Source organism: Genypterus blacodes, unplaced genomic scaffold (assembly GCF_046128005.1).
Source record: "Genypterus blacodes isolate CSIRO-AG114 ecotype Tasmania unplaced genomic scaffold, CSIRO-AGI_Gbla_v1 ptg000073l_1, whole genome shotgun sequence".
NCBI classification, from domain to species: Eukaryota; Metazoa; Chordata; class Actinopteri; order Ophidiiformes; family Ophidiidae; genus Genypterus; species Genypterus blacodes.
The window spans coordinates 2,495,671-2,523,142 of NW_027466883.1; the positions used below are offsets into that span (position 1 = coordinate 2,495,671).

The 27,472-nt window shown below is 43.6% G+C and overlaps 3 protein-coding genes across 4 annotated transcripts; all 3 read right to left on the minus strand.

Moving 5' to 3' along the window:
• Nucleotides 1-1,753: 1,753 nt before the first annotated feature.
• asxl2 (ASXL transcriptional regulator 2) lies at nucleotides 1,754-14,595 on the minus strand. 2 transcript variants are annotated; one of them, XM_076157350.1, is made up of 12 exons: nucleotides 14,446-14,595; nucleotides 12,734-12,816; nucleotides 11,598-11,706; nucleotides 11,173-11,314; nucleotides 9,725-9,843; nucleotides 8,819-8,939; nucleotides 8,415-8,561; nucleotides 8,129-8,289; nucleotides 7,860-7,956; nucleotides 7,585-7,690; nucleotides 6,368-7,073; nucleotides 1,754-6,278 (listed from the first exon to the last, which is right to left on the minus strand). In XM_076157350.1, exons 1-12 carry the CDS (start codon nucleotides 14,500-14,502, stop codon nucleotides 4,428-4,430), a joined length of 3,699 nt encoding a protein of 1,232 aa, XP_076013465.1. In that variant the 5' UTR covers nucleotides 14,503-14,595; the 3' UTR covers nucleotides 1,754-4,427. The 2 variants fall into 2 exon arrangements, with proteins under 2 accessions (XP_076013465.1, XP_076013466.1); XM_076157351.1 differs by lacking the exons at nucleotides 11,173-11,314; nucleotides 11,598-11,706; nucleotides 12,734-12,816; nucleotides 14,446-14,595 and adding an exon at nucleotides 10,515-11,134.
• Nucleotides 14,596-15,681: 1,086 nt separating this feature from the next.
• Nucleotides 15,682-19,798, minus strand: kif3cb (kinesin family member 3Cb). The gene is made up of 8 exons (XM_076157605.1): nucleotides 18,386-19,798; nucleotides 18,170-18,271; nucleotides 17,832-17,954; nucleotides 17,401-17,519; nucleotides 17,159-17,275; nucleotides 16,402-16,516; nucleotides 16,090-16,265; nucleotides 15,682-15,841 (listed from the first exon to the last, which is right to left on the minus strand). Exons 1-8 carry the CDS (start codon nucleotides 19,796-19,798, stop codon nucleotides 15,691-15,693), a joined length of 2,316 nt encoding a protein of 771 aa, XP_076013720.1. The 3' UTR covers nucleotides 15,682-15,690.
• A 509-nt stretch (nucleotides 19,799-20,307) lies between these two features.
• hadhab (hydroxyacyl-CoA dehydrogenase trifunctional multienzyme complex subunit alpha b) lies at nucleotides 20,308-26,409 on the minus strand. Its single transcript, XM_076157670.1, has 20 exons — nucleotides 26,254-26,409; nucleotides 25,499-25,540; nucleotides 25,338-25,408; nucleotides 25,116-25,249; nucleotides 24,754-24,892; nucleotides 24,535-24,654; nucleotides 24,032-24,134; nucleotides 23,679-23,801; nucleotides 23,480-23,598; nucleotides 23,261-23,317; nucleotides 23,047-23,156; nucleotides 22,718-22,852; nucleotides 22,423-22,594; nucleotides 22,233-22,319; nucleotides 21,998-22,138; nucleotides 21,837-21,905; nucleotides 21,491-21,686; nucleotides 21,290-21,404; nucleotides 21,036-21,181; nucleotides 20,308-20,834 (listed from the first exon to the last, which is right to left on the minus strand). The coding sequence occupies exons 1-20, from the start codon at nucleotides 26,318-26,320 to the stop codon at nucleotides 20,689-20,691; spliced, it is 2,292 nt and encodes a 763-aa protein (XP_076013785.1). The 5' UTR covers nucleotides 26,321-26,409; the 3' UTR covers nucleotides 20,308-20,688.
• Nucleotides 26,410-27,472: the final 1,063 nt, after the last annotated feature.

Consider the following 27,472-nt stretch of genomic DNA (forward strand, 5'->3'; position numbering starts at 1 on the left):
CATAGGAAAGCTCTGTTGTGTGGCGGGAGATCCTACAACACCAACAGACACATGTCAGCAAAAACCACACTGGTTCATTGTAAATACTCAGCTATGACATAACTGCAGATATTCATGAGTAGGCAACTCGAGCCTTTGGTAGGCTGAGTTCAGAGTTCACAAAAGCAGAGGTAATAAATCCCATGACAACGACGCAATTCGCTGATTCTATGCAATCAAGAGATAGATTATCAGGAAAACATATAGGAAATTAATCCATAGCTGCACACACACACATCGAGATTGTCCATCCCTGACAAAGAGGCGTAAATCTGTCTGATTCTGGGTAAACCATAAGAAAAACAATGCTAGTTGTAATCAATTGCGGGTCGAATCCCTTCTCGTTAATGCAGTGAGTGTGTATTAATCATGACAGGCCCGAGTTAAAGCTGCATTTCTACTGTAACCGCACCTTCATCTTCGAGGTAATGACAACATCCTTTGACGTGAGTCCACATAAGGACTCGGTAATACTGCAGTATCTGCTCTCCACTGATAACATTCACTTCTCCGCGTCCACAAACCTCGATTCTTAACATCCAGCAATCCTCCAAACACTTGCAACTCACTTCTTAGGGATCCACAAGGTAAAAAAGAAGAAGAAAAGAAACCCCAAAACGCAGCCATGTTGGCGATCTAACTGCCTATTTACCTTATTTCCGCAATGTGAATGGTGTGTCGTGATGGTCATAAATGTGGGATAAGACACAATGGCAACCGTGCATCTTTCCTGCTCCCTCTCTCTCTCTCTTTCTCTCACGGGCTGACAGGAGAGGAAGAGGCAGATGGACAGCTGGCCTTTACCGGAGAAAATCCGCGCAGGTTGCGTTACAGCATCATCATCGGCAACATCAGATGAAGAGAAGTGGACCAGGCTGAATAAGGAGGATAACCGCCCCCCCCCCCCCCCCCCCCCACACACACACACACACCTCTTCCTCCTCCTCCTCTTCCTCCTCGGTGATGCACAGCCGCACTCTCACCTTTTGATGAATCCTCGCGCTGTCCGCCGACGTTACTGGCGTCCGAGCAAACACGAGCGTTTCGGCTGATCCATCACCGCGTCCCCCGCTCCTCTCCCCCCACCCCCCGTCCGTCTCACTCGCCTCGGCGCTGGGAACTGCGGTTGTAGCCGCACATAAAAACGTACGAGCGCCCCGCTTCGCTCAGCATCATCAGCGACCCAGCGGCAGAGGACGGCAGAGCTCAGGCAGGAAGGGAGGGAGGGAGAGAGGGAGGGAGAGGGAGGGAGAGAGAGAGAGCGAGGGAGATGCCATGCGCGACCACTATACTTTACGCATGTGCACACGAGCGCCGATTAAAGGCGCACGAGCCCGCTATTTCTGCCGTTATGACGTAATGCCTCATTTACGTTCTTTGAAAAAATATTGGAGAAAAAAAAGAACAGTAACGTGGGGTAAAAAAACAAACACTCCCCTCAGGGATCTGCACCGGCACAAACCAAACAAACAAACACACCACGCTTCGTTTTGTTATTTATTCATAATAGTCTATAACTTCTGATAAAATACACTTTGTTTACAAGTGCTAATTACTATATTACATTCATCCGGAGTTTAACTGGAGACAAAATGACACGGACGTGAACAAATTCATCTAGTGACAAAGGTGACGTTTTAAAATGGTTGATTGCCATTGACGCTAGCCCCCACACACACACACAACAATTCAATGACACGCTTTTCTAAATAAGTACAACAGGTGATCTCTGCTCAGAGAGGACAGATAAGACGGAGTGCTGCTGCCTGGATACATCTGGACTACAAAGATTTCAGCTGCCTTTGGGATGTGATTGGATGACTTCGTTGATTTATTCTACAGTGCAATAAACCTACTGAGCTCAGATTTCTACATAAAACCACATACCAGATGAACTTCTCAAATTAAACTTGTAATAACAGAATGCAATCCTGGTATGTATTGCTTGACTACAGTACCAGGTTTAGGGAAATTACTACTTATATGTAAGAATCCCTGAAGATTCTATAGCTCAACATAATTTGAAACCACTTTTCAACAAGAACCTCAATACAAATACATTTAAAATTGATGTGGATTAATCCACTCACCTAAATTTGGTTTTTAAAAAACAACATCTAATTGTTTCTAAAATATACGGACGATGTAGAGAGCAAAGAGAATGCACATTAGACAACATGTCTATGGAAAAATAGACCAATAGATCTGCTAGAAAACTGGGCCATGTAGTCAGAAGGGCAATTTGAATTGAAAAAAATCAACTTATTCTCTGTTGTAGCCTGTCCAGTCTGAACAAAACTATAGGACAAGTGGACAGCTGATATAGTATAGTAAATACCCTGTTGATCTCAAAACAATCAGCAAATAGATCTTTATATTAAAATATATTAATTAAAATATATTACTTTCGCTAGTCAAACATTAAAAACGCGATTTGATTATTTATTTTCTTAAGGTGACTTTGGCATATTACCTTGGAAACAACTTTGCACCTCCTGGAGGTCCCAAAATATTATCGATATGTCTTCACCTGCAAATAGGCATATACACCCCATAAACAGCTAAGGTAACACTTCACAATAGCCTTTGTTTGAGTCGAGGTAAGCATACAGTAACACAAGATGAAACCCTGTCTGGTCTACTTAAAGTTAAAGAACAACACAAGGTGCAGCTCAATAAATGAGAATATGTTCGTCTTCCCCATGATTGTGTCTCCTACTGAACCAGACTGAGAGACACTTCAAAGGCTCAGGAAACCTCAGCAGGTGATTTGAGTTAATGAGCTGATTAGAGTGAGACACTGTGAGGCTACAATATTGAACTTTTTCACAATATTAAAGAGAGATACTGAACTTAGGGTGACATGAGCTGTAAGCCATAATCATCAAAATTAAAACAAATAAAGGCTTGAAATATTTCACTTTGTGTGCAATGAATCTATAATATATGAGAGTTTCACTTTTTCTATTGAATTACTGAAATAAATGATCTTTTCCACAATGTTCTCATTCATTGAGTTGCACCTGTATATACCTAAAAATGAACATTATAAAGTATTATTGTGTGCTTACAATACTAGATGAAGGATAGATCTTTCATCTCATCTGGAAAAAGGCCATATTGAAGTGTCACATTTCTGTTTATCGGTGTCACATTGTACCTCTGAATCATTTTATATAATTTAAGCGTGCCAATGCTGAATCATTACATGAGACAGCTTTTGGCATTAATTTAAGTCCTTTAACATTTTCTTTCCACAGTAAAAATCATTTTGTAATAAACAGCTGAATATCCTCAAGCAAGGTGGGCTGCATGGACAAAATCATTTCTACATTTAGGTAAATAAACCAGCAAATATATACAGTGGAAAAAAACTAGAACAATAATCTTAATTTTCTCCCCTCCCCTTGCCTGGAGTGTTTTAACTCTCGCTGCTAATATTTACTTTACAGACAGGGAGGAGAGGGAGACTATCTACAAAGCGGCGTATAGGCTCTGAGGAGGAAATGTAGGTTCACACAGTAGGAAGTGACTGACTTAGTGCATGACCTTGGCTTGAAATGGAAAACCCGTCACTTTTCCCTCGCCGGAGTGGAGGTGTGAGCATTTCAATCTACAAATGACTTTTCAACTGTATAGTTTGAAGTGAAGTGATCCACCATGTCAGTTAGTAAAAACAAGGTGATGTGCAATTATTTGTACTTTTGCTTTTTATAAAGTATCATTCAGAAAATTCTTTTGTATACTCTCTTTTTAAAAAGTATAGATTTATTTTTATTTTTTCAAAAGAAAAGTGTGTTCAGTACTAAACATACAATTTTATATAAAATAGTTACTTTAAGTTGCACTTCCCTGCCATGGGTGCATAAATGTCAAATAGGAGGTCATCTAGAAGTGATTATCATTAGCGCCCTTTTTTTGCCTTTGAACATAGAGTAACTCCTTAGGCAGAGTAAGAAAAAGTGTCAGTCTAAAACACAACACACACATTGTGTTCTACAAAAATAGCAACATTCATTTTCCCTCCGTTTCTTTTAAAACAACGAGTGTATATTGCCAAAAAAATATATCACACTAACTCTATGCAAGTGCAAAACATTGCCAGATTTTGTCCCGTATCTGAAAGACGACTGATTTGATGAAAACTGATTGACATTTCTACCAAAATTGCACAACACAAACAACTTTCCTTGGATGGTGAAACAATGGATGGTCCAGTGTATATCCTTACCCTTCCAACAGCGACTGCACGCCAGCTGCTTTGACTGGCTGCTTGATGCACTTTCACCACGCCGTTTTGTACGGACACTGAATAACCTGCACCTGCTTTGTGCCTTGATACAATACAAATCAAACCAGCGCATCTCACGCTTGTTATTACTTCCTTATCATCGTACCACTAAACAAGAGACGCACAGTTTTGAGGGGCCGATGCAGTCGTCGTGGCAAAAGGCTCCGCATCCCTTGCACATGATCATCGCTTTCAGACGGCAGTAGCATTTCGATTGGACATCCTCAATGTTGGCGCTCTCCATGAACGACTGTTCCGGTGAAGGCTCGCCCTGGTTGCCATGGTCTAATGAGTGACCGGCGGGTATGGTGGTGACAGTCACTGAGAAAGACATGACGCTGCCCCGGACAGCGTGACTGTCGGCCTCCGATGAGGACGTGGACGACCCGGTGGCTGCGGTGTTGTGAGGTACTGACATGTTGATGGTGCCCCCATAGCGCGACCCTACCAAGGCTTCCTGATTACCCAGCGTCCTCTGGGTCTGAAAAGCGGACGGCTGCTGGTGGCTGGGATCTATCACTGCATGTGGCGACGTGACGTATGGCTCGGAATTTCCTTGATTGCTATTGCAGAGTTGGAGGTGGCGTCGGTGTGACTGAGGAAAGGGGCTGGTGTCTTTGGCAGTGGCGCTGCGGTCACTGGCACCAGCGGCGCCGTCCTCTGAACCGGGCTCTGTCTTCACTTTGAAGCAGTGCTGGAAGCTCTCCGCTTCGTCGGGATGTGTTATGGAGAATCCCTGCTGCTCCGCTTTCACCTTAGCTGTGGGAGAGAGAACCTTCCCGGATTGCTCCTCCGCGACAGTCCCCTCCTCTTCTTCCGTTTTTAAGCTGTACACACTCTTGTTTGGGATGGCAGACTGGTGCAGTTTCTTGCTCTCTGCTCCTCGGCCATATGTGGAAACATTGAGCAGATAATGCCCGGTCATGGCAGGCTTAGACTTTGCCTTACGGCCCAGAAAGCCTATGGAAAACCTGGGTTGGTCCTGACGTTCTTCTGCATACAGCAGTTGATGGGCTGTGTACTGGGGGGGCTGAGACCCCATACCTCCATAAGGCTGGCTCTGGTGGACCTTCCTCTGCATGAGAGCCTGTAGGATCTGCTCCTGCGTCTCTTTATCAGGAAGTTCCCTGTGGAGTCTTGTGTATTCCGACTGAACTGCACCTCGCCCTACAATTTTGAGCGGGTTTGAGATTCGCTTATCAGTCCTGTGCTCGTCAACACCACCAGAGGCTGAGTGCAATGTCTTCCCCTTACTACCAGGGGGTAGGTTTGCCATCTTTACTTCCATCTTGGCCAGCGGCTTTGGAAGGATCTGCTCCATGGGAACCTCTTTACCCTGCAGTAGTTGAGTAACCAGTGGGTTGTTTGCTGGGATGCAGGAGCTGCTTCTGGTTGATGATCCAGCAGATGATGGGTTTTCATGTCCCTTCATACTGTGTCCAGATAAAAAAGAGGTTTGAGCAGATGGGTCTGAACTCTTATGAATGCTGTGGTGTCCTGTACTGACACTACCTGGAAAATTACATTTCTGTTTGACATCAGCTTTGCTCACGTAAAAGGACTGAGACTGATTTGGATTTATTGGACCAAAGCAGTCCAATGGGTGAGAGGGAGGCGTACTTGTCAGGCTGCTGGTGTTGGTGGCTGGTATCCTGCTAAACGGCGGTGGGGATGTTGGGCTGGGGCTGGGGGACGGGTGTGTCTGCTCACCGATGCCTCCTCCTCCTCCTCCTGGCCCTGGCCCTGGCACTGCCCCTTTGGATGCGGATGACACTGCAGCTGCGGCCGCTGCTGCTCGCTGCGCCCGGGCGAGCTGAGCTTTGGCTTTGATGTCGGCCAAAGTGCGAGCGCCCGTGCGGCCGGGGCTGCTAAGCGGGGCAGGGAGGGGCGTCCTGGGTGACACTTGGCTAGGCGACAGTGGAACGGAAAGAATTCGTGACACTGGGATCTATAAAATGAAAAGAAATAAACATTTTAGACAAACATCTGCCAGGAGAAACACATAGTACAGAGTCATATTCGCACTTCTGTTCCTACCTTGAGTGGTGGAACTCTCTGATTTGCTGCTGAGGTTGGCGTGGCAGGGCTTGGTATGGACGACACAGGCGGAGAGACAGAGGAGACTGAAGATACTGAGGAAACAGAGGACAGACGAGGCCTTTTCTCTGGTGTCAATTCACCCTCCAGCTGACTGGGAGACTTCCTTTTGGTTTGCTCTGTGGAGTCACCTGGCTTGTGGATGACCTCCTCACTCTCTTCGGCAGGTTTCACCGCAGACACCGACTGATCTTCTTCCGACTGTGCATCGGCCTTTGGCGGCGGGCTCTTCTTGTCTGGTGAGTGGGGGACTTCAGTTTTCTCCCCCTGCGCTTCCTCTTTATGTTCATTTTCAGGCAGAGTAACCGCTGCGGCCCGTTCAGCCTGCACGGCAGTCACTGCAGGCTTCGACCCGGACTGCAACGCTGCGTTCAACCTCCGATCCTCTGCATACTGCGAGCGCCGCGTCCTCATGGGCTCTGTGGTTGTGTTGTGATCTTTTGGAGCAGGCTGTGACGATGGCGGTTCCTGAGATGTCTTCGTGTCTCGAGCACCGGTCGTCTTGCTGCCGTCACTGGTGCCCTTGGGATCCGCCGGTACTCGAGCAGCAGGTCCTGTGTGCTGAGGGGTGGACTTGGGCCTGGCAGACTCCTGTTTCAGATCAGCCTGTGTCAGCTCTTTAGACTCCTCATAGCTAAGCCCAGAGCTAAACACAGGTAAAGAAGGTGGGGGGGTAAAACAGATTAATGGTTCTGGTTCTGAACAGGTGAGCAGAACATAACACTGAGTAAAACAGCTTTCAAAGCATTCACAAATTACACAAAAATGGGCTGCAAGAGTGTGAAAATGCCTCAAACAATGTTGAGAATTGTATTCTTCAACTTTGCATAAGCGCTGGTATGAAAAATATATGAAAACATCATCTCACTCACTGAGACAATAAATGAGCAAGATGTTAATCAGCCCTTTGACAAACATCTCAACTCTTCGCAAGAATACTTATAATTCTTCTCATTCCACTAATGGGAAAGAAAAATGTTACGGTTCTGTTTGCAATCTCATTGGTTGGTAGTAAAACATGAAAATCAACACAACTAAATCATTTTCCCAAATGTCATTGGTGTTGCAATTTTGCTCTGCAATGAAGTTAAAAGACTTAAAGCTGGATTGGACCGGTCAATCATCTGCTAATTGTTAATCATAATGGAAAAACCTACTTTTCACCATAGTAGCTTTCAAAGAAGGCCTCCTTCCAGAGCTCCACCTTCTTCTCTTTCTCAATTTCTTGACGCATTCTTAACTGCAGCTCAGGAGTGAATTCCCCTGGAAAAAAAAACAAATTAGAGCAGCGTTTAAAAAAAGAAAAAAAAAAAAAAAAAACGAAATCACATTATTCGTTTTCTAATTAGTTTCAGTGAACCTGGGTAAGGATAATTTGCCTTGTGATGTGTATTTATTGCTGTGGTTAGGTTCTGGTTGCATTTGAACTGACCCTCAGATAGTCTCTCCTTCCAAGACTGCGCTGCTGATGTGAAGAACTCATTGTTTAAGGCAGAACTTGTGACCTTCATGAGACCATCCATGCAGGCCTGTGGAGAGGAGGGACCACGTTATCGATTAATATCACAATCACCAACATCGAGGAGCCGCATTGACATTTAGGGTCTATGAGTGAAGACGGTGAATTCCAAAACATGTGACCAACGGATACACTTGAAATAAAAAGAAACAAGAAAGAAGTATGCATAAGTGTAGCGCCACCTGCCGGTCAACTTCAGGCAGAAGTTTGAGCAGCCTCTGTTGGCAGTCCAGGGGCAAGACGGAGAAGGTGTGTTTGTTGATGATTGCCCGCAGGTTGGTGTTCACCAAAATTGAGTCTGGCGTCTCCACATCTATTTTACACTTGGTGCGTTTCAGTTGCCCTGCAAGAATCATACAAGGAGAACGGTCTAAGGCGGGTTCGGAGAAATATACCTGTCGGGAAACTGACATGTTGAGTCATTTGCTGTCATAATAGTTCGAACATTAAAGCAGACATCGGACTTACTTGCATTAAGGCACCCTGACCTCTGGGGTACCTTCCTCGTTCCAATGGGGTGGCACATGTCTGTTTTGACAGATGAAGAGGAGCTGGAGGAAGAGTTCTGAGGACTCGCAGGACAGCGTTCTGACCGTTTCAGTTCCCATACCGACGCTGCCAATCATATTTGGAGTCATATTAGGATGATACTAACTGTGTTGCTGTCTAATGTGAAAACAAAAAGGCTGGCTCATCTTAAAACAGTGTGAAAACCGACAAACTGCAGGAAAACAGAACTTCATTCTAAACGTGTGAGATCAAGCAATGAACATGACAGAAATACCAAAACTATTCGGTTGGCTGGATGCATTGCTGTAAAATCAATCAAGTAACATCAGCTTGTCTTCTTCCGTGTAATGGCTGTCTCTTACCAGGGTTTGTAGTAATGTTGTCAGCCATGTCTTTGATTGTCTTCAGAAGCAGCCTGGGACTCGAAGTGGTTGGCATTCCTCCTTGTCTGCGCTGGTTTCTCTGTTGCTGCTGCTTCAACGCCTGAAAAACAGGCAAAATAAGGAGGAAACAAATTGCCGAAAGCATGAGAAAGAGAGTGTAAGTGTGTCAGTGTGTGGAACTCTGTCTCCTTGCAACTAACCCCCCCCCCCCCCCAGGGCCACTTGCCTGGTTAAAGAACAGCTAAAGCACAGTGCTGCAATGAAGCACGGGGTTGCACAACACAGGCATAAATAATCGACATGTTGAAAACCGTTTCTGATCACCTTGCGAAACAGCTTAAAGCAATTAAAGAAAAAGTGCATCAAGATTCTGTCAGTAAATATGTCGGAAAGTAACTGAATATATCTGAAGAGGAGTGAAGGAACTGTCTCCTAGTGAGGCCTGCAGCAAATAGACGAATTCAAATTAGTCTTAGAGAGCTGCAAAATTCCACACCAGTGCAGATGGAGTGCATTACAATCTGTACAATGAAGGGAAATCTAATCAAATGGAACACAAAAAGCACGAGGAAGCCAGGAGGAAAGTGTTGCATGGGTGAATTAAGAGAACATTAATAAAAGCAGCTGTAGGCATTTTCCCCCGATGCCTCGTTTTTTTTAAATAATCAGCACAAGATGTTTAACAGACAGGGGAAAAGCCTGAAAAATGACATGGACACAAACGCCTGCATTTGCGTGTATTTGCGCGTAAACATGAAGGTGAATATGGTGGAGTCAGGTGGCAGGGATTACAACTCGCGTAACATCATAGAATTATGTAAACGATGTATAAGCTCTATCTTTACAGTACACAATTATTAGAAGTAATAGAAAACATGTGGGTACCTGTTTCAGAGCTTTTTTGCTGTGCTTCTGGGAGGGAGAGATGAGCTTACTGCTGGGGACTGAGGGTGACGAGCAGCGTGGCTGCGGCGACGAAGGCTGTGACTGCAGCTTGGAGGGAACTAAGACACACAAGAGCACAAAACAGACGTTTTAAAATACATACCCTGAGGGAGGCACACAGACCTTGTCACATTATTCTATTGTTGTGGTGAAACTGAAACCCGCTGCCGTGCACAAAGACGCACATCGCCTTACCTCGCTAAAATATCCCATTATTAAAAAGGCCTGAACCTCTTGACTGTCTGTTTCCTCTTTTCTGCCAAAGCACAAACAGTTAAAGGAACATTTGTGTCTTTTTCTTATATATTATTTGCTTTTGACTTCCGGATTCTTTGCCGTTATTAACACCCAACATAAAAATAATACTGCCAATTTGCTTGCAAGTTTCTAACTTGTACACAATAAGGAAGTGGTCACGGGTCACACAGAGAAAATACAGTTTCCTGTTTTAACAGTCACTTAAAATGTTCAAGTGGCAGAGAGAAATAATGAGAGCCAGTCAGCGCGGCAGCCGGAGAAAAACAAAATAATTGGTACTTGACAAGAAGCTCATTCTCTGAAGTCGCACTGCAATCAGGAACAATCAAGGGCGACATTCAAGATAACAGTGACGGACAAGAGAAAAGGAGGAGGAAAGCAAAAAACTGTCATGATGTAACCGTCAAGCGCTGACAATTAACACAAGATGCAGTGGACGCAGAATATTTGTCAAAAAAAGAGAAAAACCCACCTTTAGTTATCATCATTATTGACGTTCAGTGCCTTCCTGGAATTGTTTTGTGATGAGATGTGGTCATTAATGGTGCCACTCTCCTTCAACGTGCCTCATACGCGTCTGGTTCAGCTAAGCTTTTGTGCTTCCTGAATCACTTAACAACCCCTGAGCCGAGGCGTGAACCTGCTGTAGTCACATGTGGGCATGCGGCCCAAACAGAGCTACATCTACATGATCCTTGGCTTGTTTCTGTTCCTGCACTCACATGTTGCGTTATGACCTGCAGCTGAAGACTCAGTTGCCTCCTTAACGGCACATTTTATGCATTTGCAAGCGTTTCAATGTTTGATAAAAAAGAGATAATAAACGCAGACGAATGTATTTCCAAGGAGACAGTGGATACTAGTGTGGGATGGATAAGAATGCAAGCATTGTCAGTGGGAAGAACAAACGTGGGTCTGGCATGGTATAAACAGTGATCACAGTAAGGGAGGTGAGGAAACAATGCAGTCTCCTTATTTAATACAGAGTTTGATACTGTTTTAAGATTAAGGCAAATTGTTTATAATAAGCCGCTAAACATAGTTACATTTTCTTTTTTGTGAGTGTGGCCTGTCGAAGTTATGTGGCAATGTATAATGTCATTAATGATCCTATAGGTGGCGGACAGTACCTCTTCGCATCCACCTTCCCCTCCTGCCCTCTTGACCGATGGCGGCACTGTTGTTTTCTGTGCTCCGGGAATCGGAGAGGTCGTCGCTGCTTTCGTCTGATTCGTCATCGGACAGCTCCTTCGCCACGTCGGAGATGTCCTTCTGCAGGATGACACAGAGGGATACAGAAGGAGAGCCAGAGCTAAATACTTACTCAAAGCGCATATGTCATAATTACAAGCAAAGCCTCCATAATTTGTAATGTCTGAACATTTTCGTCTTTTGATGGCTTGTCATGATGCCAGCCTGCTTGAAGTTTTTCATAATTCTGTCTACACTGCAGACACACTGGTGAATGGTACAAATTGCCAATACATTCATTTGCATTATATGCCGTTTGTGCCTTGGGCAGAGAAGTGAAAGCTGCTCTTTGTCCAATACTAACCTTCAGTGTGTACACTCCCATTCTGCCAGGAACTTTGTAGAAGATCCCCTCCTCACCGCGAGAGTTTGTGTGCAGCATTGCATTCAGACATGCCAGAGGAGAAGTTCCACTGGATCATGAGAGAAACACGTAAATTACACATCTGTTGCCCAATAAATCCGACAGCTGGGAGAATGATAAGAAGGGTAAAGGCTGGTTTGATATCTGGGGGACAAAATTGCTGTCATGCATTAGGAGGAAGCGTGTGACTTCAGTTCAAATTCAAGTCTGTATCATCAGGAGGACTTTTTAGAGGATTTTAAAGGGCATCAGTTGCATAACATTTTATGGTTGATCTAATAATTTTTTTAGTTGCGCCCTGAAATTCTCAGATTAGACCCATCTGAAGTAAAAAATGCCTATTGCATTTTACTACTAGTTGATTCTAAGCTTTACTCAACCTTTGCACAACAAGCTTAATTAGGCAGGCACAATAACAACCTAGTTTAATTTTGTCAATTTCCTTGTAGCTTAGCAAAGCGACGATGAGGCTGAGAAGAATGAAACATCTGTTATTTGTTTGGTAAATTACACCAGTTAAGTAATAAAATTGTCCAAATAGTTTAGCCTATTAAATGTATACCATAGCTCAATTTTATGGCAAATGTCATGCAGCTACACTAAACTCCTACATAAATACACATTGACAAAAGCTCCGAACCTTTTCCATTGTTATAATGTCAAAGTATTTATTATACTGGAAAGTGTTACGTTTGTGCAACATATGGAATTAGATGCTCACAGCAGTCTAAATCCTAGAGGGAATTTAAGCCAATTACAAGTACATGTTATTGTTAATAACGTGCAAAGGTAAAACCAAACATAATGGCATTGCAGTGAGGTTATTACAGTAGGGGGGGGGTCTAGCTTTTTCTTACCTTCTGGATGAGAACAGTGACAATGAAACAAGAAGAAATGAAACAATTAGAGACTGAGTGAAATAGTCACGACAATGTACATGGGGAGGGGGGGGAGTGATATGAGCACTCAAGAACAAAGAGAAGACTCTCTTATGAAGACAATGAGAGGCTCTCTCATGGAGATTTGATTCATGTCTGGAGGGTATTCATGCACAATGTCACCCAAAGAATATTTACCTTATTTCCTTCAGCCTTTCTCTTTGGATCACCTGCAGGATCTCTTTATGGCTCATTGGCGTGTTTGGGTATTTCTCCAAAACCTAAAACAATAAGTAATGGTATGATAACAGTACATTCTGGTCTGACTACTCATTGGACGTACCGATCACTGATTATGAATTGTGTTAATGGTCAAATCGGTGGAAAGTTCAGGTCACAGGGCAAGCAGTGGCATATATCATGGAATTGACGTGAAATAAAAGGTAAACATTGCATTTGAGATCTGTATCTCTGTATCTGTATTTGGTTGTTTGGTTGTAAATTAGTCACATGTGAGTGACAAGGGAGATTATAACAAAGATGATAAAAACATCTATTCTACAGTCAAGTTGATGTTTTAAACAGTGTTTGCCTGTTTGTCAAAAGGATCTGTCAAAGGGTAATGGATAGATTAGATGAAGTTCTGCAGAAAGGCTTGGGGTCAAGGAAGAGTCTAAACAATTACGAGGTGGAGTCCAATTGGGATCTGCTTACATGAATTTTGTTGACTTTCTGTTAAAGCTGCAAAATTGCCAAACGCTGTATTTCCCAACAACTAATCGAAATGAAAAGGTGGAGGCATTTATATCATACCAACAGGTGCATTTACACCCAGACTGACTCATCCAGATTTGTGGGATTAAAACATATGTTCAGAGAGGGGGCCATTTTTATGATTGTACAAGACTTCACTTAAGTTTTACGAGGGAACCTTGTTTTGCTAAAGCTTAGGGCAGAAGGCAGAATGCTTCTTTTAGAACGTAGTCACAACTTAAATTTGTAAGTAATCAAAGACTGACCAAAAAGAAAGGCAAAATACCTTATTAAGCTCACAACTATGACGTCTAAACATGCTTTTCACGTATGCATTTAGCTACGGAGAAAAGGCGTAGCTACATATTCATTCAGGAACGTTTCATAGAAATTGTTGACTTGTGGATATACAATTTTCAAAATAACGTTTATATATAAATGTATCGTGCTCAAACCAAATAAAACGCAAACACATATAATTTACGTGACCTAATATTTCACTGTATATGCACTAAAACCACCATGGGATTTATGGTTACATAACATTTAGGAGAATTTGAAAATGTAAATAATCGCTAGCATGCTACGCTAGGCTGCTAGCTTCTGTGCTAACAACACTGCTTATATTCTCGCGTTAAGTAACATATTTCACGACACCGTTCGCATGTCATGGCCGTCAGCTTTACGTTTAGTGGGATATTAACTTAACAATGGCGCATCAGGTTTCCTAAAGTTTTATTCACTAATCTTATTTAACAAACTTGTTGAGGAATGGAGAAGCATTAGCAGGAGCTAGTGCGCTACAGGGACTAGCACGCAACTCTGAACCGATTACATCACTGTGACTTGACTCGCTTCCACAGGCGGTGTCAGTTGTAAATGTATAGACGCGACACATTCACAAACGTGGCAGGGACGTATACAAGTGAACGCCACACGTGTGTTTATTGATGGACTTTAAGTACCGCGGTGACAGTGACAGCTGGGGGAACAAATGTCTCCCCCCGTCAAAACACACACACACAGGCCTGCGCCGTAAACGCAACATTCCGTCTTCAGCAGCAGCAGGTCATGAACTCATAAACACAGTTGTACAAGCGGGAGCGTTCAAGGGAAAACAACCACAACAAACAGCAAGGTATAAACAATCTGAATACCGTTCTGGCCGCTTCCGCCCACGTCCTCCCCTTCTTTTTCTTCTGTCTCTCCCTCATTGTCGCTGTCCTGTGCAGAGTTAGTGTTTAATACGTCCGTGTTGAAATGTTGCGTTAGTTACCGCGTAAGATCCACTCCGTCTGCCATGTTGGACTTACTGTAAAGAGTCACGTGATCCCGGGAGATACGTCATCTTACTGTATATACAGTATCTGTCATGTATACATTAAAAAATAGAGCAAAAGTGTTCTAAGAAGCGAGTGTTTACTACAGAGGACATGTAATGGCAATAATTGGGGTAGTCAGGGGAAATTTAAATACTGCAATGTATTTGTAGAGATTTGTATTTGATATAATCTACAGAACGAAGCTATTCCTCATCTTTTTTTTAAATCATCACGTGCAAAAACATTTGGAAAGAATTCGCTTCTCGTTTGTTTACAAGCTTTTTTACTTTTCAGAATGAGAATAATTTATGTATTTTTTATTCATGTTAAATTCTAGAAATGCAGTAGACAATTGTAGCATAATCTCAGTCTGTTTATTTTTATGCATAAACAAATGGATTTTTTTTTCGCACAATCTCACAACTATGAAAAAATAAGGCAGGTAATCAAGATTGCACTGCAATTTTCTTCACATATTTTATCTCACAAATAATTTAGCTAGAAATTGAAGCAACAATGAATCAGGCATACAGGCTTCACCAGGAGTTCCCTACTGGGAGTCTCCCTGCACTGGTTTGGCTTTATGGTATTGTGATGATTTTGCAGTCCTCTAGCTTTAAGAAAAACAGCAGGTAATACAACTAGAGGCAGGTAGATTGTTACAATTGAAAAGAGTTTCTGAGTGTAAGGCCTAAAGAAATTTCAAAGACTTTATGTATGACCTGGATTTGTAATTTTACACGTGGCCACAGGTTAGGCAAATGGCAGATCTGGCTGTGCTATTTCCACGGTAAGCAAAGAGAAACTACACATTTAGGCAACAGTAGGCAAAACAGTAGGCAAAAAGTCAGCAAAAATAGGATCACTTTCAAGAGCTCCACTCACCACGACATTCATGTTACAAGCATGACACGTTTGTCTTTCTATTACATCGAATACATGCTTACTGAATTAATTCAACCCGGGGGGGGGGGGAGAAAAGTTACAAAATCAACTTCAAATCGAGGTTAACTGAATTAGGATTTTCCCCATCCTTCCCAGGGGCCCTTTATCCAGTCTGGAATCCAGTGTGCCACCTCTTCAGGGGCTTTTCTGAATTGGACTCTCCGGTGGAAGGTAGGCAGCAGAGGAAGGCCTCGGCCGCTGAGAGTGAGAGAAGCACTGAGGTCCGGATGCAAGAGCGGTGGATGATGAGGAAGATGGGACAGATGCTGCTTGTGGTGCCTGATACCTGCAGACATTTGCACAAATCTGAGTTAGCTATTTTATACTGAAGACAAAATACATACAATACGACTATATATATACTGCAAATGACCACCAATCGTCACGTGTATCTTAGAGACTGACGCAGTTCTATAAACCAATTTGAGATCACAATTCCTAAAAAAACGTATTCTTCCAAACGTTGCTGTTGCAATACAACACACTTGCGACACTTTAAGGATCTGTTGCCTTATTAATAAGATGTTCTCTCACCAGGATCTGGATTTCCTGACTCGTGATGCAGTGGCCATGTCCCTAATGCAAACATCTGCCAGAGGATCGGGTATCAGCCTGGGCGAGAAAGCTCTTTCCAGGTGCGCTCCATTAAGGTCCAAGTTGAACATGGTGGGTGGACTCATATCTAACTCCAACAACATAATATTCTCACCCTGTAGAATAGATGAGAGTCAAGCTTTGATGAATGTCCTCAAGAAGTGACGATCTTCATGAGAACTACAGTGCTGATGATTTATCACTACTATTTTCTGTACTGTGCTGTGCCATTAATGAATCTACAGCACTGACCTGGTATCTAGATGAGGCGCCAATTGCCGAGGCAAGAGCCATCTGTGCATATTGGCTGATTGGCCTCTTGTATCCCATAGCCGAGAGAGGCCTTCTCCTGGCCCGGGTGGGTGCACTGGTGTAAAGAGAAAGAATGAAATTAAGTCATTATTAATGTACTTGATGCTCCAGATGTGGTCTAAATAAAGAGGTCAGCCTGGCCTCCTTTATACAAATGTATAATGGTTAAATTGGAAGACCCACTTGATTGTACAGTATATTATTGATTTGTGGTGTTAAATGCATTGTAGGTAATGTGTGGTTAAAGTAACACGGTTCTTTGCCATGACTACTTTACATCAACCTGCTACCGTAATGTTTACTGCAGTTACCAATTTCCTGTTTCCTGTTCCTGACTGTCTGTAAAGCACAAGTGTGAACCTGCTGTACTCAGATGTGGATAATATGTGGTAGTCAAAGATAATAGAACCAAAGCAGTGTTTCACATTGGACTAATTGGGGTGTGTACATATTTTAAAGCCTTTTCAGTCTTTAATAATAAAACTACAGTGTCTTTGCTCTTGACTCAATATTGTTTGCAAAATCGTACTGAGCGAAATTGACTCAGAAGTATGAGCAGACCACAATGTAATGCAAGCTTCCTCAGCCCGTACAGAGCAGGGCAGCAGAGTGTAACACAGTGTTGTCCTGTACAGAGTGCCTTTAATTCTTTAAGCCAACACTTAGAGTATCTGATATTGTGAAATCAATCACTAACCTCTCTGATGGAATGACTGGTTGGAGTTTCCACTGATCCTCCTCGCTATCAAAGTGCAGCCTATTCATAATCTTGTTCTTCTCCTCCGGGGGTATAAAATTCTCAATCAATAGATACCTGCAGGACGTAATACATGCGGGTCAACTAAAGAATGCCTCAAGAAACAAACACACAACAAAATGAAAAATACATTAACAAATCACAGCAAAATGATGTCAATGAACAATTATCTGGATACTCACTTGTACTTGAGCTCTCTGGTGAGTTCACTCTGTGTCTGCTCAAGCTCCTGTCTGGTTACAACATGCTCTTCAAAGATGTCTCCTATCTCCACCTTCACTGACTGCAGTTTGGCATATAACTGCACAAAACGAGAAACAAGGACGCATTAATCATTTCATCATTACGGCTGCACTGGACAAGCTGTATGACGTAACAACAATGGCATAAATCGGTGTGAGTGTGTGAATGGATTTGAGAAACGGGACATTTCCTCAAATTATACATCTATAATTACAGTTAGAAACATAGCTAGGAATCATTTCCACCCACCAGAAATGAGAAAATGACATTTGCATCGGGACCCACCAGAGATCTGTGTTGTCTACAACAGATACGACACTTCTGGATTACGTCATTGGGGACAGTGATATCGCTGGGTGAGTCATCTTACCCGCTTCAGTTTCTTGGTCTTAAGTTCCACCTCCTGCTGTAAGGAGGAGAACGTCTCTCTCATTTCTAACGTCTCCTCGTCCTGCAACAACATCTGCTGCTGGATCTCTCTCTCTTGCCTTATCTGCAAAAACATTCACAGCAATACAAACTTTGAATTGTAACAACATCAGGTTTTGAACAATACACATTTATACGCTTTCCATTCCACTACATGCACTGTTTTGCTCAGTTTAAAAGTGATAAGTGTATTCATTCACAACCGCTACCAAAGCATTACCGAGTCATTCATTCAATCAATTGTAATACATTATTGATTTTATATTAGTCATTATTTACCTGCTCTGCAATCTCCTGCCTCTTCAGCTCAAGCATTTTTTGCTGTTCATTGGTGTGATCAATTATGGTCTTTCCTCCAACTAACAGTTTACTTTCCATCGCCTGCGAACAAAGAAATGCAATTAATTATTGATGGGAAACTCTTTTGTTCTGTCAGCGTGTCATTTATCAGACACTGTATCATATTTGGCCATGGTACATCATGTTTACAGCTACCTTATATTTCTCAATGATCTTCTCCAGAGTTTCTTGATCCATAGGCGTTTCACACACGCTGTTTCTGTTTCCATCTAGTTGCCTGAACTTCTCACAGCCCCCCTGGCAGGCGCTGGCACAACTTAGAAACTTCTCACTTTCCCCTTTCATGCTACGTTCCACATCCTGTTCATCCGCAGCTGCTTTCCACGCCTCCGCATCCCTCTCCTTGAAGATCTCCTCTTCCATGCCAGCCATACATTTGCTGAGTCTTTTGCTGTCCCTTCTCCTCCTCCTCCTCTCCTTTGCAAGCATCCCTCGCTCCTCTAGTTGGGCTTTCAAGCGTGCAATCTCCTCCTGGAACTCCCTCAGCAGGGCATCTTTGGGATCTTCATTAATCCGAGGCTTGTTCTTTATCTTCTTGGCCCTGCTGGCGTACCTCAGCGTGGCCAAGGACTCGTCGTGGCTCTTGTGCGACGGTCCCACAGTGGCTATCATGACCGTTTTGGCATTGCCACCCAGTGAGTCCTGGAGCAAGCGGGTCAGTTTTGAGTCTCTGTAAGGGACATGGGTGCTCCTCCCATCCGCCAAAGCTGAAATGACATTCCCCAGTGCTGAGAGGGACAGGTTGATTTTGGTTGCTTCCTTCAGCCGCTCACCTTTGGCACCTGTCCTGCTTTGACGCTCGCTGCCAGCCAGGTCAACCATGTTCAGCTTCCCAACTCGGATGTGGTCCTCGCCATCTGGCCCTTCCTCGCTGCACTCCACGGTTATGAGAAAGATGGCATGAGACCGGGAGCTGCGTTCATTCATCTTGGTGAAACCTACAGATCTAGACTGGTTGCCTATGTTCATGACATGTTCAATCTCTGTGGCGTCCTTAGTGACCACAGAGGACAGGTCCTTCACATACACCCCAAACTCAGGGTTTTCTTTAAGTTCCAGCTTCTTGTTGTTATCTTTGCAAAGGAGGTCCCTGATTTCTTCCTGGTAAATTTCAAGATACGACGACCTCACCAGGTACTTTTGATTCTGAGTTCTGGATATTTGAGTGAAAATATGCTGGAATGAATTAGGTATGACTCCTCTCCTCTCTGGATCATGTGAAACCCCTTGCATGGTGTGTGTTTTACCAGTCCCAGTCTGTCCATAAGCAAATATCGTCCCATTGAAGCCTTTCAGCACGGAATCCACGAGAGGTCTCACTGTGTCATCATAAATGTCGTTTTGTTTTGAATCCCAGCCGTAGACCGAATCAAAGGTGAATGTTTTCATCGGCTCGTCAGGTGGCGCCTTCGGGTTCCTCATGGTGATCTGCCCCAGTTTATCATCAATCTCCAAAATGCTCTCACATCCAGCTTTCTCCTCTCTCCTGCCGAATGGTCTGCAGCGGACCACCACCCTGACCGCCTCACAATGTTTGGATTTAGACATTTTAGTCGCAATCGGCAAAAATAACAATCGTCACCACCTCGAACAGCTAAAACCGCCTTTAAAATCCATCTTTACAATCCGCGTCCTTCTTCTCCATACAGGTGCGCCACTTCTTCTTCACTGTCTTCACTTTCCTTTTGCTGAAACCAGTCAGGCACACCTCATAAAGAGCAGATTTGATGATCCAGACATGCACACACACGCAAACACAAACACTCTCTCCTCCATCCTCAGCATCTTTTCGGCAAGGAAGCGATGACACGAGGCTTGAAAGGATGCTGCGATGTGCGTCCGAGTCCGAAGGAAAAACACACCCAGACGTCCCACGGCCCAACCCACGCAGCCTTCCCGCTGTACACACCCTGCGCCGCTGCGGACAATGGGAAACAACCATGTGACCCGCACGACGAATTGGATGCGAGCATTCCGATCCAATGGTTTGTTTCTGCTATCGCGATGATGATGAAACAACAACACTCCGACTAGCAGGTGAACTTTTTTTTTTCTTCCACAGAGATTTGATTTAATAACAGGTTTTTAATTAAGTGCTTCAACATTTACACAACCTCTCCAATCAGGCCATCGAAAACAAAAACCATTCAGGTATAAAAACACACTGGTGGATCATCCATTATTGTTGAAAATTAATGATTCCATTTTGAGAAACATTTTAATTTCTTTTGCAGTTACAGTGACTCCATATTTGGATGTTGAGGCATCCCCAAACTATATACACAAACTAGATCAATAGTGCTTAAAGTACAGGGGAAAATAACCCCGTCCATTTCTGCCGACACTGACTTTTCAATGTCTTTATTGTATAAACGTTAGGCACATCCAAGCGGCAGAATGGATTTCTGTTAAGTACTGCTGGCACGTGGTGGATTGGGTCACTGGTGGAACTTCTTGCTGGGGTCCTTGGCGTGGTCCAACAGCAGCTGGCAAGGAGTGAACTGGTCTCCAAAGACGGCTTCGTACCTCCTCATCTTGTCCACCAGCTTGTCGGCGCCGAAGGAGTCCACGAAGCGGAAAGGTCCTGGGGCACAAGCAGATGTGAGAATTGGTATTCTGAGATACTGCTGCTGCGTACAGTACATGTCAATCGTTCATATGGATCGGGTCTGCCCTTCCGAACATTACTCTACGGGGACTAAACGGGTCAGGACGGTCACAATTACAGAATGCTAGTCAGTCGGGGCTCTTAATCGGACAGACAGACACATGATTGAACTCTGACCTCCGAGGCAGGGGGGGAATCCCAGCCCGAACACAGCCCCGATGTCTCCTTCCATGGGGTTGTTCAAGATGCCCTCCTGCAGGCACAGCACGGCCTCGTTGACGAATCGAGACACGAGCCGGTACTGCACGTCCGAGTCTGATGAGCTGAAAAGCACGGGCGAGCAATTTATCAGACTCAATCCAACTCGAAAACAATGTGGAAATCAAATGACTCGTTTTTGTGACTTCTACGATTGTCCAGTGGCGACTCACACAGCAGGATTTGGTGTCATCTTGAATTTCTCTAGGATTCCTTCAATATCTGGGTTGACATGTTTGCCTTTCAGCCCTGGCTGGTAGATGTAGTAGCCCTTTCCGGATTTACGGCCTAAAGGAAGAAGTAGTTAATGACCTGCGGGGTGCGTTATGTGGGTTAAAGTTTAAAGTCCTCGATCCTTTAAAATGACCCCATACCTTTAATCCCTAAGTCCACCATGGTCTTCAGAACTTCAGGATTTCCGCCACCCAGCCGCGAGCCGAAAGCTTTGCCAAGGTCCTCTGCCACGTGGGCGGCGACATCCACGCCGACCTCGTCGATCAGCGTCACTGCACCCACGGGGAACCCTAAGCCTGTGGTGAGAGCGTCTAACTTCTTAGGGCCTGCCCCTTCCTGCGGGCAAACAATGGGAGAAAATAATATCATAAACATGTTAACAATGAGCGAAAGGACTTCTAACTACGTGTCACTGCAGGAGTAGATCCCAGGCAAGAGGACGGAAGCTGAGCAGGCGTGCTATATCGTAATGCTTTGCCTACGAACCTGAAGTAGTCTGACAGCCTCTCCCAACACGGGGGCCAAACACCTCGTTGTGTAGAAGCCAGGTCCATCCTGCAAAGAAAGACGGGTTATAAATGTCATTGGTGTTACTCGTGTTTCAACCTCAGTCAGTTCATCCTACATCGTGACCACGTGATGCTCACCCCGACAACTATGATGACTTTGCCCTGCTTCAGGCCCACTGCCACAGCGGCGGCCGTTGTGTCCTTGGAGGTCTGATCGGTGGTGATGATCTCGAGGAGCTGCATCTTGTCCACAGGGGAGAAGTAGTGCATCCCGATGACCTGAGGGACACGGTGACGACGCTCAGCGATGCCGTTTCATTCATGCAGAACAAACGTGCTTTAGATCTGATGCAGGAGATTCGGAAAAACAAACCTTATCTGGCCTCTTGCTGGCGGCGGCGATCTCTTTGATGGGGAGGGCAGACGTGTTGCTGGCAAATATACAGTGTGGGGAAACCACCTGCAGACACATGAACGCTCCATCACGTCGCGGCTAAGCATCCCCGACTATTACATCGTTACAAACAAAGCAAAAACCTGTCACAAGGTCCCGTTCAACTTACAGCTTCAACTTCCTTCAAAACCTTGTGCTTGATGTTGATGTCTTCAAACACGGCCTCGATCACCATGTCGGCCTTCTCAAAGCCGCTGTAATCCAGCTGACCGGTCAAGTTGGACAGAATGGAGTCTCTCTCGAAGGTTGTGATGTTCTTCCTTTTGGCTTTGTCGTTGAGCCTGACCAACACAATTATTCTTTCAACACGCTGACAACGTCGACTGTAGCTTCTATGATTAAATCTTAACGGCCTAGAGAATTCATGTAAAGTGAATATGAGAAACCATCCTAAAGAGCCCCACCCTTTGTAGACCTGCTGCTCCCCCCTGGCAAGTCCAGGCACAGTGGTGTCCTTCAGAATGGTGTGGACACCTTTGTCCACAGTCACCTGGGCCACACCCGCTCCCATCAGACCTGCTCCCAAGATGGCAAGGGTCCTAGTTATGAACAATAAAGAGACGATTTAGGGACAAACGAAAACAAACAAACCCAAACACACTTCCATGCCTCAATCATAGACATGCGAGTGCCTAAGATTCATAAGGATAGCCACCCATAAGTCTGATAGTGACTAATCTAACACGTTACACACTCTGATATGTTTGCATGCTATTTGAGATCATCTGCTCACTTCACGTCTTTCTCTGGGGCTCCAAAGCGGTTCTTCTTGCACGCAACTTGACCTTGGTAGAGACCGATGAGGGCCGCCGATTCTAATGTTTTTGCCAAGTGACCAAAATTCTGACGAGACAAATTGAAAAGAAATGAGCTTTAACCTGCATCACTGTGGCGACCACATTATTATCAAATGTGATGTAAAAAAGCAACTTCTTCTTTCCTCCTACCTGAGATTCAGCCAAGTATCCAGCAACGGGACCTTGTTCTACTCCAGCCTTCACACACTGCGAGGAGGGGGAAACGATACAGGTGTGTGTTACTTTCACTTAAATAAAGGACCAAAGGCAGAGATGGCAAAAGAGACTAGATTCTCAAACAGACTACAATGTGGAGTTTTTGCTTGTTCCTGGGAAATATGATTGCGTAGTGAATGACTTGTTACTTACATCGATGATTTTCAGGGGTGCTGGGTAAAGTCCCTTGCTCTGCTTCATGACCTTGTTGTGAACAGTTTTGTACACTTGATTCCGTACAAACTCATAGCTCATGACGTAATCTACAATTTCTGCGCAGACAAAAACAATTATTTCAATGGGAATTTTAAAAACAAAGCCGCTGCATGTTAATCCGTCCGGTGTCACTCACTCTGCATCATCCCTTTCGGTTTGCTTAGAGCAATTTTGTTGCTGGCAATTCCTCTTGCATACTCAATTGCAACTTCCTCCAGATATTCCATTGTTCTCTCCTCTGGACTTTTCAACCCAGGACCTACAGTGAAACACCAAAATGCCGATTCAAAACAGCTCAGATTGAAGACAAACACTTTAACGCTGAAGATCCACTGAGGCGCCAACAAATACCGCAAGAATCACATTGTAACAAGCTGCTGAGGAAGGGCAACATTGTCGTTGCTGCACAGTAAGACAGAAGCAGTCATTGGAAGCTTGTCAGAGATCATAGCCGGTCTTTTCTAAATCAAATCTAAGTCAGAGATTCACCTAGAGGGTCCACTAGCTGGTGGACCAGTCCCATCTTCTTGGCTTTATCTGCTCGGATATTTCTTCCTGTCAGCATCATGTCAAAGGCTGCAAGAAGACCAACCTAAAGATAGCCACAACAAGGTCAACATCTTGGTTTTGAAATTAGGTTGACAGTAAATCGTTCGTTAACACAGCTGGATATGCGATTCAATTATTTTTGTCTCTCTGTTATCGAAGCTTTGATGCTATTTTTAAACGGACAGACAGTAGTAACAGTGGAATACACACCACAAGTAGACAGGAGTGTCTTGTGGTCTAGTTTCTATGCTAAAGCGTCAAGCAAACATCTAAATCCAATTAAGACCATTGACAGATTACTCTGAACAAGTGCTTGGGGAGCTTTACTTTACACAAGAAACACTTGATAGGATGTCTATGGGGTTACATAGCTGACAAAGGTGAGTGTAACAGTTAATGTGACTCATATCCAGACTAGATCAGTTCATCCCACTTGTACCAACCATTTTGGTGAGCCTCTGAGTGCCACCGGCTCCAGGTAACAGACCCAGCATGACTTCAGGAGTACCAAGAACTGTTTTCTTGCTTTTTGTGGCAACTCTGTACTGACATGCGATGGCGAGCTGAAACACAGGGATCACAATAAGATCAAATGTTATTCTCAATCATTGCAGTCATCAGAGGTCCAAACTACCTAGTGGTTGGCTAAACTTATGCGTCACCTCTAGGCCTCCTCCTAAACAAGAGCCATTGATGGCAGCAACAATGGGCTTCGGTGATTTTTCGAACGCCTCAAAACTTTTCTGCCCCTCTTGAGAAAGCTGGGTGGCCTCTTCTGCAGTGTTACAGGCCTTTATCATGCTGTAAAGGAGGAAACGGGTGTCAGTACATTTCAATTAAACAGCTTCAACAAACTTCTTTTAGCTTTAAAAAAAAAACCAAATCACACTAGTTGGGATTTAAACTAATAATTGTTTTACCAATAGACACTCACATGAAGAGACGGGTCCCTTCATAGATCATTGTCTCACACACAAATGTCACAAGATTTAATATTCAAGCAATTTCAGAAGGTTTCTCTTACTTAATATCTGCCCCAGCTATGAAGCAGCCAGGCTTAGAAGAGATGATAACAATACTTTGAACAGCATTGTTGGCCCACATTTCTGTCATTACTTCTCCCATTTCTGTCTGCATTTGGACTGACAGGGTGTTCACCTGGATGGACAATCAAAACATTTAAGTCACATTTAATGGTGACATCAAAAAAAAAAGAAAATGATTCATCCCTCTGACATCGTCGCACCTTGGAGTTTGGGTCGTTGATCCTGACGACACCGACATCTCCCTTCACCTCAGCGTTCACGTGCAACCGCGCTATAAATAGAAAAGCAAAACAATGTCAAGTTAGAAGTTGTTATTATACTTTTATTATAGGAATCAGATTATATTTGACTAATACTGTACCGAGCATGGCTGGAGCTACTGAGAAGGTGCGGAATCTGCTGCCTGCAAGAGGACAAACAATGAGCAGTGTTATGTGATACTATAATTGTTACACAAAACAAAGTAGGACTAACAACTAACAACTAATAACTGCTAAACACTTTATATTCCAGCCTGCAGATGAGTTTAGAAGTAGATTATCGCATCTGACACATTAATATCACATGGACATTATATATATAATATTGACCTCAAACAGCCTCAGCCGTACTGACAGTCACCAGTGGAACACAACCTTTCACCTACATTCCCCGCCTCTCATTCAGACAGAGCTAGGACAGCCATGGGGGGGGGGGGGGACGTCTTTGGTTGACTAGTTGAATGTTGAAGGGATGGAAACTTAACTCCACATTTTACTGTTTCTGTCTCATCTCGTCTCCCTGAAACCTACACTAATGTTTAAGAGCTGTCTAGATTCGAATAACTGCTTCGTTATTTTTATAACGGCAGGGATTTAGCATAAACTAGCCGACTTTCAAGTTTTCTTTAGGTACAAAAGAAATGTGACAATCGCATTGTTTGTCATTCATTGTTTAGTCGTTTCATGTGATAAACGTGAGTTGTGAAAATAAACAAAAAGTCCGTGACACCTGAGGTAGCATTCTCCAGAGCTAACAGCTAGCTAATTACCCCAGCTAGGATCTAAGTGCCATATTCTCGGGACATTTGTCTCCGCTGACTTGCAGTGAGTTTCATATAACAAAGTATGTCTCTACCTGAAATGATAGCATATTTCCTTGATGATATCCGGGAAAGAACACCAAGGGCTCGAACACCAGCCATATTGCGAGCGGAGGTCAGGGCGAGCAGGAGGAGTAGCTAAGCTAGCTGTCCAAATTCTATCATTGGTACCAAAGATAGGAGAAACGCAAGATAGGCAACGTCGTTTCACTTCCTGAAAGCTGGATCACGTGGACCAGAAGCCACCGGTCAGACCCGCACCTGTTGGCTGGGTTTTCAGAAACTCTTCCGTGATTGGTCAGTTGACTAAGTCAGCACGCTTCAATGATTCAGCATGCTAATGGTTGTTTAATTTAAACTTCAATGAAAAATATTTTTTATTCATTCCCAAATGTTAACGTGAAGTTAACATTTGGAATTAATACAACATTTATATTAAACATACATATTAAACATTTATATTAAACATACATATTAAACATTTGGAGTTTAATACAACCCCTTCTAAAAATTCTGCATCTTTTTGAAACGTTCATTGTTGTATCGTTGCGGGGACTCGAGCTGATATAACATGAGTGACTTGTTTCTATCTATTGCCATTTTTCGTTATATATTAAAGTTTGTCTCCTGTGATTTGGTTTCTTCCTGGTTTTTGGTCATCTACTTATTCAGTCAAGTAGTCGTCTTGATTTCACAATATGTTGTTCATTTCATTTATGGTTTTCAAAACAAATATAACTAATATATTATATTATGGTCCCAAATGTGTGCATATTCAAGAGATCAATGGAATTAATAATAGGCCACTGGAAAGCAATGACCACATGCTACCTCAAGGCGGAGGCAGAGTACTCAAATCAGATAGAAATATCTTTCCTTGACTTCAAACTTTAAACAAAATCACTGTAAGCATTCATCCCGTTTGAGCTCAACATGCATATTTCGAGTTTTTGCACATTGCGTATTCTAATTTGATCTTAATTATTAGACAGACGAAAAAACCGAGCACGTTAAATGAAACTATGAAAGGTAAAATGTCAGCCTATATATAGTTAATCTTTAAGCAATTTTCTGCCAAAAGATCAGCTCTTAGAATCGTAGAATGCACTGTAGGTTATTTAATTAATGTATTCTCTCCAGTGTTTATTCCAGGTTTTGAGATGGGCAGATCTGCATCTCAAGGGCTCATATGCAACACCAAGGATACCATTACAAATAAGTTGTGAAGCTGTCAAATCTGCTACTGAAATAGAA